This window comes from Apodemus sylvaticus, chromosome 2 (genome assembly GCF_947179515.1).
Source record: "Apodemus sylvaticus chromosome 2, mApoSyl1.1, whole genome shotgun sequence".
In the NCBI taxonomy this organism is placed as follows: Eukaryota; Metazoa; Chordata; class Mammalia; order Rodentia; family Muridae; genus Apodemus; species Apodemus sylvaticus.
The window spans coordinates 25012606-25025453 of record NC_067473.1 but is presented as its reverse complement, the minus strand read 5'-3'; the positions used below and the strand labels follow the sequence as shown (position 1 = coordinate 25025453).

The 12848-nt window shown below is 43.1% G+C and overlaps 1 protein-coding gene across 1 annotated transcript; it reads left to right on the top strand.

Moving 5' to 3' along the window:
* The first annotated feature begins 251 nt into the window (after window positions 1-251).
* Window positions 252-11909, top strand: LOC127677282 (uncharacterized). The gene is made up of 6 exons (XM_052172387.1): window positions 252-445; window positions 6976-7163; window positions 8040-8199; window positions 10094-10237; window positions 10872-11055; window positions 11766-11909. The coding sequence occupies exons 1-6, from the start codon at window positions 252-254 to the stop codon at window positions 11907-11909; spliced, it is 1014 nt and encodes a 337-aa protein (XP_052028347.1).
* Window positions 11910-12848: the final 939 nt, after the last annotated feature.

The following is a 12848-nucleotide window of genomic DNA, read 5'->3' as shown; positions in this document are numbered from 1 at the left end:
CGGCCAGGGAATGCTGAGCTTGTCCCGAGGGTCTACAAGCACCCTTGGGCCTCACCATTAAGTTTGCAGCCAGTGCATACCTCCTTGTCTGTTCTGGCATGAGGGTCTCGAGTCTCAGGACCACAGCTAGAATCTTCTGAGAGGGAAGCCTCAGTTGGGGAACTGCAGAGATCAAAGTAATCTTAAGGAAGTTGTTGAAGATGGATGGTGTAGAGGAACTCCAGCAGTGCCTTCTGTTCAAACTCCGGGCCATGGTTGATACACATCTGCTTGAGAAAGGTCGACTTGCCGCTCTAGCCTGCACCCAGCAGCAGGATGCTGACCAGCCGCCACAGCTCAGCATTGACATCTCAGCTGCTCAGCTGTGCCACCTGGCCTGGCGCTCTGAGTCATGCACTGTGCCTGCCCTGCGCTACCAGTCTAAGGCCTCTAAGGGCAGCAAGCAGTGACTAAGGGTCTGCACAACCCAGACATGGCCTTCCTCAGGCCACGGCCGTGCCACACTGGGGGCCTCAAGCCATGGGCACCCCTCAGCTGGCACGGTCCTCCCTGACCACACTCTGCCCTGCCCGCCTCTCCCTCAGGCTGTGTCCACCTTCACCCCTGCTGCCCAGAGGCTTTCACTCGCCTGGCCAGCTGAGGGGCGGAGAGGAAGGCGAAGACTAGCTTTTCAAATTCAATTCTGGGCCCTTCAGGGTTTGTCTCAAATAGATAATGATGAGAATATATTATTTACGGTCAATAATTTGTTGTCCCTTAAACATAATATTCCTCATTTATTCCTTCAGTTTGCTAAAGCACTTTTGGGTCCTTTAAGAGATAAGGGCAAGACATTGCTGTATGCTAAATTGTTAGGGGGGAAAATTGAAGCATTCTAAGATGTCTCTAATTAGAATATGTAAAAAACTGTCTCCTGTTAACAACACAAAAATATAAATTCACAAAGTGAGTCTTGAAAAAATGTATCCTATGTATTTTCATTCAGGTAAAAGAAAAAAACTGACAAATACGAAGCAAATCTATTTTAAAGATTCTATGGGAGGAAACCATCAGTCAGGAAGTTGCTCCTGTTCCAAATCCCCCTGGTGAAGTGTAATCCCAGTCCTTTAGGACAGGCTTCCAGGGAGGATGAAGGCCATCGGCAGATGTGGACTGTAACACCCTGGCATCCTGGGGTGTGCATCTGAGGGTCCCAGTCAGAGATGCAAGTCTCCAATAGAATAGTTCGAGAGCTGTCAGAGAAAGAAGCTCTCAGATAAAAGCCTGATGCACAGAGGTGTGAGAATGAGCACAGCTTAAGGTCAACTAACATGTGTTTCTAGTATTGCACATCCTAGTAATCTTTCCCACTAGTTTCTCCTGAGCAGCATACACATGCTTCTTAAATCACAAGGATGCTTTCAAAGGTGACAGTGGATTCCACTTCTGAATAACAAGAAATCAATCTGGTGGTTGCAATGAAAATTGGAAATGGTTTTACCTGAAGACCCAGCTATATCACTTCTGGCCATATATCCAAAAATGTTCTGACATATAAAAAGGACACATATTCCACTGTGTTGATAGCAGCCTTATTGATAATAATCAGAAGCCAGAAAGAACCCAGATGTCCCTCTATGGAAGAATGGATACAGAATGTACAGTTACAGAATGGAGTACTACTGAGCAATGAAAAAGCCAATGACTTCATACAATTTGTAGGCAAATGGACGATCTAGAAAATATCTGGAGTGAGGTAACCCACGCAAAGGAACATACATGGTATGTGTTTACTAAAAAGTTGATATTTGTCCTAAAGTTCACAATGTCCATGATACAACCCACAGACACTATGGATCTTAGAAGGAAGGGAGACCAGAGCATGGGTGCTTCAGTACTGCATTGAGAGGATAACAGGATGATGGTGGGAAGTGGAGGTAGAGGAGACCTGGGAGAGAGAGGTGAGGGAGGAAATAAGGGGCAGTATTAGGTACTAGAGAGAATAGGAGAGAAGTAAAGAGGGTCTGGAAATGGAACAAAAATATGTAGCAGGGGGGGTGAGGAACTGGGTTAGCCACGTGAGGAACACAGACACCAGGGAAATGTGAGGTTCCCAGGACCCAAGGGGGAGGACATTTAGCCCAAATGTGCAGAGAAGGGGAAAATAGAACCTGTAGAGACCACCTCCATGGGATAGATACACCTCCACACACTTAAACAACCCTGTGACCCCCCTCCTTAAAGGGATGATGCCACACACTCATTTTGAAATTTTAACCCATAAATGTTCCTCAGCAAAGGAAGAACAGGGACAACAAATGGAGCAGAGACAGAAGGAAGGGACATCCAGGGGCTGCCCTACATGGGGATCCATCATAATTGCAGACACCAAACCAGACACTGATGGTGTGGTCAAAAGATGTTTGCAGACAGGAAGCTCTTGTGAAGGTTCTTAGGGAAGTTTAGCAGGCAATTTACACTTGGTGCCACCCATTAGACTGAGGTCTGGAAAACTGGTGGGGAAGTTAGGGGAAAAGCTGAAGGGTCAAGGGGAATTGCAACCTCACTAGAAGAACAACATCTATTGCCAGGATCACCCAATGTTCCCAGTGAGTAGACCATAAACAGAGGAGTATACAGGGAGGGATCTTTAGCTCCAGATACATTGTAGCAGAGGATGGCCCTACCTGACAGAAATGGGAGGAGAGGCCCTGAGACCTGTGGAGGATTGATGCCCCACAGTAGTGGGATGCTCAATCTGTAAGGCAGGAAAGGGGGAGTGGGGGAGGCCCTCATACAGGCAAAGGGGAGGGGGAAAGGGAAGATGTGGTTTGAGGGGTTGTTGGAGGCATAACCAGGAAGTAGTATATCATTTGAGATTTATTCAAATGGAATGATTAATAAATACATTTAAAACAATACACATATGCCAGCCATTTAATTTTAACAATGAAGACTCAGGAGCCAGATGCTGGGGTGAAAACCTGCCAGGTCTGAGAGTCAGGGAAAGCCCTCAGCTGACTTTGCTACCCTGCTGACCTCCCAGAAGGAAAGCATTCTTTATCCCTCTCCACACTGTTTTAAATATCTTTCAACCTAAATACCTTCCTTTTGTTTAGTTATATTGATTCCATTTCAACTGCTTCCTTGCTCTGCCTCTTGCCCTGGAGTTGACATTCTTTTGCCTTGCAATAAAGGTGTGTACTTCGGCTAAGCCAAAGGACAATAAAGAACTTGTTTACAGTAAACAGAAAGCTCTTAGATTAAAGGTCTGTGCTAGCTCTGAGCTACAACATACAAAATGTATTCTGTAAACAACACAATCTTGGGGTTTCCAATGATAATGAATACACTGCAACATAAGAAAACAATGTTCTCTCTGCTATAGAAATCATGATGGGAACACCATGATCCTAAAGAAAATCAGAACTGGACTCTTGAAGCTGTTGCACATGACCAACAAGGACATAAAGAGCCCCAAGGAGACTCTTGATCCTTATCACAAGGGATAAATTATCCATTCCTTTTGTCACATATTTTAGGCCACGATATCACCATTCCTGACCTTGGTTCATTGTCCTAGGTGCTGCTGAAGGGAAGGGTTCGTGTCCAGGGGTCACCCAACAAACCACAGGAATACTGAATTAAGTTAAACAGTGATGGTTTGATGAATACATACCCGACGATGGACCAATGAGGGCAACAGCTCAAACCTGAGCAGGAGACATTGCAGCAGGGAATGGCCTTGCCTCATCAGGTGGGAGGCCCTTAGTCCCATGGAAGATTGATGCCCCAGTGGAGTGGTGTGCTGAAGCAGTAGAGGAGGAGAAGGTACGTGGGGGAGCGGGGAGCACCATCATACAAGCAAAGGGCCCTGACTCAAGCCATTTTAGACATAATAATGCATATTGACCTTGAATTTGATGGGTACTAGGTGAAGGATATACATGTATAATTTCCTGATTAAAATCCTCACAGCATGCAGTACATAATATGGTACATGGACAGCGTGACCTTGGTCTGAATCAAGATTTTTTCTTTTGTTTTACATGAAGGCCATGTAGGCATGTTGCAACAACAGTATGAAATAGAAGGCTAGCAAGTGACAAATTTGCTACAGGTATGCTATGGCACAAAAAATTATCAGAAAAAAAATGTATCATTAGGAAAAATTTCTGCATGACCTTACCATGTTTATACAAGTTCTGTGGCCTCAAAAGGAGCTCCTTAGAAATAGAACAGAAAAGGTGTTTGTTACCTGAAAGGAGGGGCCTGAGCAGTGTTGCTCAGCCTTCTCAGTGACAATTGCACCTCACTCTGTCCCTGCAGGGGATCCCAAACTGTCCTTCAAACTTCCCTGTGAACCTGTCTAGGCACACAAAGGCCAGGAACCAGTGCTGGTGTCCCACTCCTCACTTATGCTCCATTTTCAACAATGTACATGTAGAAGCAAATACAGCGAGGCCACTTGCCATTCATACTCTTCATATCTTACTGAGGGCAGCAATTGCTTGACTACACCCAAATCTATAAAATATGTGGGCACTAGGGAAGTATATCAAGATAAAGTTAGGAGAGAGGTGCATGAACTCTGGCCTAAATTGAATGCAGAAATGTGGGGGTGGGACAAACATGTATGGTTAAATATCCCACTAAGTTCACATTGTGTCTTCTTGATTTACTCTCAGGGTCAGGAAGGGTAGTATCTCTGATGGTGTCTGTTAAGTCCCTCGAAAAGTTCACTGGGTTTTGGCCTCAGCACTTGATATGTGGTGATGTGGCAGTGGCACTCAGGAAAGCTAGAAATTGTAACTGGCACTGTATCATGCTAGCAGCAGTGAATAATACTCAGTTGTCCAGATGGTGATACCCATTCTCATTATTTCTTTTTTTTAATATTTTTATTTTCTATATTCTTTGTTTACATTCCAAATGATTTCCCCTTTCCCAGATCCCCCCTCCCCATATGTCCCATAAACCTTCTTCATTTCTTAATGTGAACCCAGGAAAGAGAGAACAAAATCCTTAGAAAAGAAAGAACATTTCCCCTTCTCCATCTTCCCAGCTAGAAACACTTGCAGAGAGAAAATGGTAAGTTCATTAAAATAGACAAAGATTGGTAGGTGAGGACTTGAATGGAGGGTGTGTTTCACTGTTTTCTCTGAAACCAAGTCTTAAAAATTCCATTTCATCCTCTACCTGGCCTCCCAGGCTAACCGTCACCTCAGATAATCCTGCTTCCACTTTACTGTTGTTAGGCTTACAAGTGGGGCTCCTAGGAATGATAGGACAGGACTAGTCACTGACAGAGACCTGGGTTTTCTAATGCTGAGGTGTGTACCCACCAGTGTAGCTACAGACATTTTGTTCTATGTCAGCTCCCTAGTTCGATTACTGCTATAATGTGCCTGCCAAATCACTGACACAGAAAAGTAACTTGTCTCAGAGGAAGGTCATGTTGACACATACTCTTATGTTCTTTATGACATTTGTTCAACTTATCATGTTCAACAAAATTTACATAGGACCCATCAAATTAATGGTCAATATACACTCTTATATCTAAAATGACCTAATCAGAAATGAGCACTGGACACTTCCTACAACTTCATAGAAGCTACATGTATTTTGAGTTTTCTGTTTGTTTGTTTGTTTTTGTTTTTTGCTTTAGAAGTTGATGAACATAGATGTTTGTAGCCATGGCTCAGCTCCCAAAATCTGATATGTGGTCCTGTTCAATCAGTATTGTTCTACATTCATTAATCCATCCCTATTTATTTGAGAAAGGTGTTTTTCTGGCTTGTGGGGCCAATCATGAACCCAGGCACAAGATGTTAGGCCCTTGCTCTGTGCACTAACATACATCTATTATATTTTCATACACCCATACCAATTTCGACTATTTTATTTTGTTCTGAAATTATCTCATTTTATAGATTATATAGGGCTATAAGCAATCCTCCTTTGGTGACACTGGTGCAGAAATGAGATTCTGCTGCGGGCCTTTCCATTGGTGGCTCCAATATTTTACTTTCCTCTGCCAACTGATCTCCAGACTCTTGCCAGAACCATGAGGACTGCATCTCTCTCTCTCTCTCCCTCTCTCTCTCTCTCTCTCTCTCTCTCTCTCTCTCTCTCTCTCTCTCTCTCTCTCTCTGTTAAATCATCTTGGGGCAGCTTTTAAAAAGCTAAGCACAAGATATCATGAGTGTAGCCCCTAACACACATCCACATATTACCCTGCCCTGCAGGCTCTGCCTGGATGTAATTTCATGCACCTGTACCAAAGACAGGAGAACTTTTTTTTTTTTTTTATTCAATATAATTTATTTACATTTCAAATGATTTCCCCTTTTCTTTTTTTTTTTTTTTTTTTGGCTTTTTGTATTTTCTTTGACTGTTTCGTCAATGTCTTCTATGTTTTTTTTTATTCGATATAATTTATTTACATTTCAAATGACTTCCCCTTTTCTAGCCCCCCCACTCCCCGAAAGTCCCGTAAGCCCCCTTTTCTTCCCCTGTCCTCCCACCCACCCCTTCCCACTTCCCCGTTCTGGTTTTGCTGAGTACTGTTTCACTGAGTCTTTCCAGAACCAGGGGCCACTGACAGGAGAACTTTTGACTGCACTTTAGAACTGGAATTATTTCTCAGTACATTTTAAAGGTTCATATTGCTGATTGAGGAAAATTTGAGATAGGATGAGACATTTCTGAGAAGGGTTTGAAAAGGAAACCCTCAGTGAGAAACACAGGGATTACTGAGATGATGGCAATTAAGCCCAGAGTAAACCATGGCCTTGGAAGGAAGATGGGCTCAGTGGCTATGCCCCAGGAGCGTCTTCAGGAAAGAGCACTTAAGCTTCATGTTCAGTACAGTGAGAACATTAGCAGGGAGCCAAGGCTGTTATAACCCATGACATCAGCAGTCCCTTCTTGAACATTCTATAGTCTTCCAGAGAGTTCTTGGCATGAGCTGTGATGTCACCAGTGTTGTAGCAACAGCAGAGCATTGAGGTTTCTCAGTCAGTGTCTAGAGGATACACTGATAGACATGTTTGCCCGACTCAGAAAACTTTTTCGGAGAACCAATGTGGATGCGAGAGAGATAAGAGAGAGGAGGAAGGAAGCTGGCCTTTCATCTGAGAGTAATGAAGGACAAAGGAGGTGGTCATGGAGAATGTGGAGTAAGTACTGGGAAGTGGATATTGAGCTTCCTGGCAGGGTGGCCTGAGCTGGCCTTTCTAGCAAATTCCAATTCTTCACTTTCACTGAGTATTGTGGTTGTTACTTGGGGACAGAATGAGAGCATCAGGAGTCACAGAGAATCTAACCTACACCAATTTAGGGAAGGGCATCACTGCTTTCACTACCATGCTTCTAGCTTCAGCTTCTCTGACAATAGTACCAGGGAGAGATTTGTGCCCCTGCTGATAACCTCTTGTTCTCAGAACTACTCTGACTTCCTCTCCCTCAAAGTTCCCACCTTAGCTTTCCCACTGGTTGTAGGTGGCAGGAATAATTGTACTGTAACCAAAGACCTATCAGAGTTGATAAACCCAGCAGAGATTCCATACTGTGGCCACTTATGGAGTGTTTGTTGTTTCAACAGAGGAAATAAATCAGTGTGTTCTCCCCCTGCAGGATATTTTAAGGCCATTTCCTGGGCCTAGAGTAACAGGATAGGAGAGCTGAACATCATACAGCACTCAAGTACTTGTGAATAGTTAATTTATAGCGCAACTTGGGAAACCAGAGGACTAAGGACTCTGAAGACAAGTTGCACTCTGTGCATTTGTTAATAAGCCAGGAGAAGCCCTCTCTGCAGTCATCATAAGAATACATAGGGAGACAGGTGACACACATGGCTGCTTACATCTCCTAGTCCCTATAGAGTGATAGGAGAACTGAGATCCACTGAGGATGCATCTAAAGCCTGGACGAAACTCTGTGTGGTGTCACTGGGTTCTAGGCCTGTGATCTACTTTATAGGTCTCAGAGTAGACTGTCTATATTCTATGCATTCCAAAAATGTAAGTTCACTTGTGTTATTCTACCTACAGGGGCTGGCAGGCAGACATCATCCCCTGCAACTGTCCTGAGCAAGAAGCAGGCGAAGGAGGAAGAGGAGAGGCTGACCAGAGAGCTGCAGCTTGTTACACAAGAGAGAAATGATCTGAGAGATCGCTTGATCTATGTCACAGAGGGAGCCATGAACAAGAGGTATGCATTGCTCTAAATGCTGTGGTGTTCATCTGGAGTCAATGCCACACATGTCTTTTTAAGGCAGTTGATCATAGGAAGGTGTATCTTCATGATATCCCTGGGTCAAACCTCATGTCCCTAAATACTTCTTAGAGGAGAGACAGAACCTGAAGCTTGGTCAGGAGTAAGATGGGAAATGGACTCTTCTGCTTCCTCCAGGTCAAAAGTGGGACTTGCAGTCCGAGTGAAGAATTCAGGGATAGAGGCAATGGTCAGTGAGTTCCCAGAGTGCTTTTGGAAAGCCCTTGAAAGGAGGTGCTTTTGTGAGGTTCTAAGAGCTGAGAGTTTGTGGTGAGTGTTTGTACTGGACTGGCAGGTGACTGAGTGCTGTAAACTGCTAAATGCAGACAGAGGGGCCTGGTCCCACATTGTTCATCTCAGCGCTTGACTAGACGCCTGAGGCTCTGCCTGTTCCTCTTTCTCTGAGTGATTTATACTCTGAGACTATAATGTTGCATGCATTTTTTCTGCATCTCGTGTTCTCTCTGCTTCTGTCTCTGATTCACTCTCTCTGTCTTTCTGTTACTCTGTTTCTTTTTTCCCCGTACATGTGTGTATATCTGTTTCTGTGTGTATGCAAGTGTGTGCGCACATGATTGTGGTATCTCTTGTGAATTAATTTTTTGCATGTTTATATTTCTTTCTACTCTTTTAAATTCAGGGATCTGTGACATCCAGTGTACTCTGAGACAGTAATGTTGCATATACGTCTGCTGATTCTCATTCTGTTCTCTCTGGTTCTGTCTCTGTCTTTATTTTTCATTCACTTGCTCTGTGTCCTTTTCTCCTAATTTGTGAGTGCCCGTCTATGAGTCTGTTTGCTTCCATGTGTGCATACAAGTGCTTCTGTTTCATATGTTTATATTTACCTCAACACTTTGGAATCTTGTGGTCTGTGTATTGGACTGAGGGTTTACATGCAGTTTCAAGGTGATGTGAGTCCTGATGTCTGGGAGCCCCCACTTTAAATAGCACCGTTCCTTCTCTTTTTGGGACATTTATGTAAACAGTTGCACCTCTTGGGCAGATTATAAAGCATTGGTTATGTCTGGTGTCATCTCAAGAATTATGTTTAATGCATGCCTCTGAAGTGTTAGTTATCCAGGAATTATAATCCGTGTTGTCAAAACAGGTAAAATATAATCACAGGTGTCTAGTTGGCAACAACCTGTAGCCTAGGCTATTGAGGGCACAAGGGGCTAGACTGCCCGTCCAGAGCTAATGAGTAAACACAGGGAGCCAGGGCACCCTCCATCTGGATACATAGCTTGTGCTGTCCTTGGGAAAGGATAAAAAGTTTCCAAAGATGAAAAAGATCCGAGCATGTAGAATCCAGGAATTGACCTTCCTGTGCTGGGAGTACAAGACCCAGTCTGTGTTCATGTGTTCTTAGAACAGAGGAGTGGCCCCTGGTTATGGAAAGCAGTAACAGAATGGAGCAATACCAGAACAGGGAAGTGGGAAGGGGTGGATGAGGGAGTAGGGGGAGGGAAGAGGGCTTATGGGAATTTGGGGGAGTGGTAAGCGAGAAAAGGGGAAAACATTTGAAATGTAAATAAAAAAATATATCGAATAAAAAAAGAGAAACACATTTTCAGCCAGGCCATGGTAGCACACACCTGTATTTTCAGCATTTGGGAGGCAGTGGCAAATGGATTTCTGAGTTGAAATCCATCCTTGTCTACAGAGTTAGTTGCAGGAAAGTCAGGGCTACACAGAGAAACCTTGTCTAAAAATCCAAATATATATATAAATTAATTAATAAAATACTTATATGTGTATGTGTCTTGGTTTCTGAAAAGGTTTTTTTTTTAAAGCACATGTTCATGGAGTTCTATCTTCCTGGGGACAGGCCATACTACACACCAAATCCGTTATATGAAAAATTAAAGTTAAAGGAGAAGGAGATTATGACATTTCTACACACCTTAGAGAAGGAGAATATTGAGGCCAAACAGACCTTCCAGGATCTCAAGAAGGAGATTAACTTCTATCGGTAAGTACTGTTCATGGAGGTCACCAGGTGTGCAATGGTCATTTCTGACTTCCTTTGTTCCTGGACTGGAGAGTCTGCAGGTCTGATGTTATCCCGTCTGCCTTTTAGCCATCACTGTGCCTTGGGACTTCTCCTGTCAGTTTCAAAGTCTGTAAGAGACTTACTCATCCTAACAGTGTACAGGCATCATCAGGAGCCTCTCATTAGAATAGTGATTCAGATCATGAGAGGGTTATGGTACAGTTCTAGGTCTGTGTGGCTCAGGGATGGTTTTACAGAGCTACATGTGATCTAACAAAAGGATACAGTGCCCTCCTCTTGATTCTACTGACTGCATTGAGGTTATCTGCAACCTACTAATTAATATTGCTTAAATGCATTGGGCTGTAATGGATAGTTTCAGATCCTTTGTTCTTTTGGAGAGACATGTAACCTTATTGGTGTTTGGGCTGCAGCAATCATTTATTTCTTCCCTCAAGTTGCTATTTGCTGTTTGTGTACCTCTCAAGAATGTATTCAGATGTATTGCATTAGGTATTCCTGGGAACCTAGGTCCTGGTGGGGTTAATGGGACCTTGATGTAGGAATGGGAGGAGGAGCCTACAGGATCTTACCATGAAGATTGTGTCTCTAGCAACCTGCACAGCCGGCTCCTGATGCAGAAGAACATTATGAATAAGAGATTGGTTACACTGAAGCAGGAGAACAAAGAAGTACATGCTGATTGGACCATTATTCAGCAATACCTGATTGACTTGAAACTGAATGTTGAAGATGAACAGGACAAGACCAGCATCCTCCAGGGCCAACAACATCAGGTAGGTACAAGCAGCTCAACCTGGCTTATACTGACTGATAACATTTTACCACTGCATCCATCTTTGCTTTCACACAGCACCATTCTAATGCACAGTCCCAAGCAGCCACCCACCTCATGGTATGTAGTTGGTCATTGCTAGGGCTACGCACATTCTGCGTTGTGAACCTCTTGAGATAAGCTGAAATATGGCAAGTATACCTTTCTACTCCTCTTTATTCTGACGACCAGTAAGGGTGATAGATCAATATCATGCAGCATTCCTACACCTGCTCATGAAAGGTGGGATGCTTTGCACAGCTTTGAGTAAGTTCTGGGTGCTGTGACAGAGGGTATGCAAGGGTCATATGACTTCCCAAGTGGTTAGCAACTTGCAGGGTTAAAATTCAAACACTAATAAGAAATATGTTATTCTCCTTGTCTTTGATCTGTGTAGCATGTGGCATTTTCCTTTCCTCCTGTAACCCAGTGAAGTCTCTTCCAATTGCCCATTTCTTGGTGTGCCCTGATAAAAATGAGTAGCATCTTGTCAGCCCATGTAATAGGTTAATGTTGCTGGATATTTTGTTGTGCTTGCAGTTATAACATCAATGGTGTCAGTTAAAAGATCAATGATAACATTCCTGTTGAGAGAGTGGGAGGCAGCAACCTGACAGCTGACATTTAGGTTCCCAACAAGCCTCTGTCTTAATAACTGCCTTCCTCTTCTAGGATTCAGAAAGTGTAGCAAGAGCTGAAATTTCCACAGCCCAGGAAGAGGGCTTCCTGCAGAATGAGTTGCCACTTCAGGAAGACACTGCTGAGCTCCATCCTCAACAGCCACAAAATTCCTTGGATGAGTCTTCTACCACATAATTGAACTCCTCAGGTTGAATAGGCACTAACTACCTAGCCAGTGAGCCAATCAATTCAGGAATTTATTCCCTTTCCTGTACAAACAACACCCTTGGGGGAGAACTGAGGTGACTGCCCTGCCACCACATGTCCAAGAGAAGAAACAGACTGTATGTCCCTGTTGCTGAATGTGTAGTGAGAGAACTCTGGTTCATATAATTTACTGTTAGAGTTTTGGTTGCTGTTTGGTTTTTGGCTGTTTTGTTACTTGTTATGTTATTGGATATTATATATTATTTTATTGCTTTTTTCCTCATGCTTTTCACTATTTATAGTAATTATCTTTAAAAGCCTGTTTTTGAAATGTATTTCTGATGAATAAAAATTTATTTGTAACTCCTCACTTTTGAGACCATATTACTTATTCAGGTTTTCTGTCCTATCGTGTACACATAGACCTCACAACCACAGATGGATCTCTGTAAGCCCCAGGAAGCCTGGCTACACACTGATTTCAAAGCCCACTAGGGTATACAAGACAATGGTCTTTTGTATGAATAATGTGGCTTCTCCCATGGATACACACTTTAGGATGTAATCACTGACAATCTCTCCCCATGCTGTCATGTATTCTCCTACTCCTAAAATGTAGAACTCTATTAGAATGGAGACTGCAGCTCCTATCTATTTAATATAGCCCATGAATTTCTACCTCGAGCAATCAGACAACAAAATGACATCAAGGGCATACAAACGGTAAGGGAAAATGTCAACGTATTGCTTTTACACATGATATGATAGTATACTTAAGTGATTCCTAAAGATGTACAAAAGAACTATACCTGATAAACACCTACAGGGAAAGTCTCTTGATTCATAATGAACTTAAAAAAGTCAGTAGCTGTTTTTATTGAAAGGATAAAGAAGCTGAAAAAAATTAGGAAAGCCACAAGATACAGT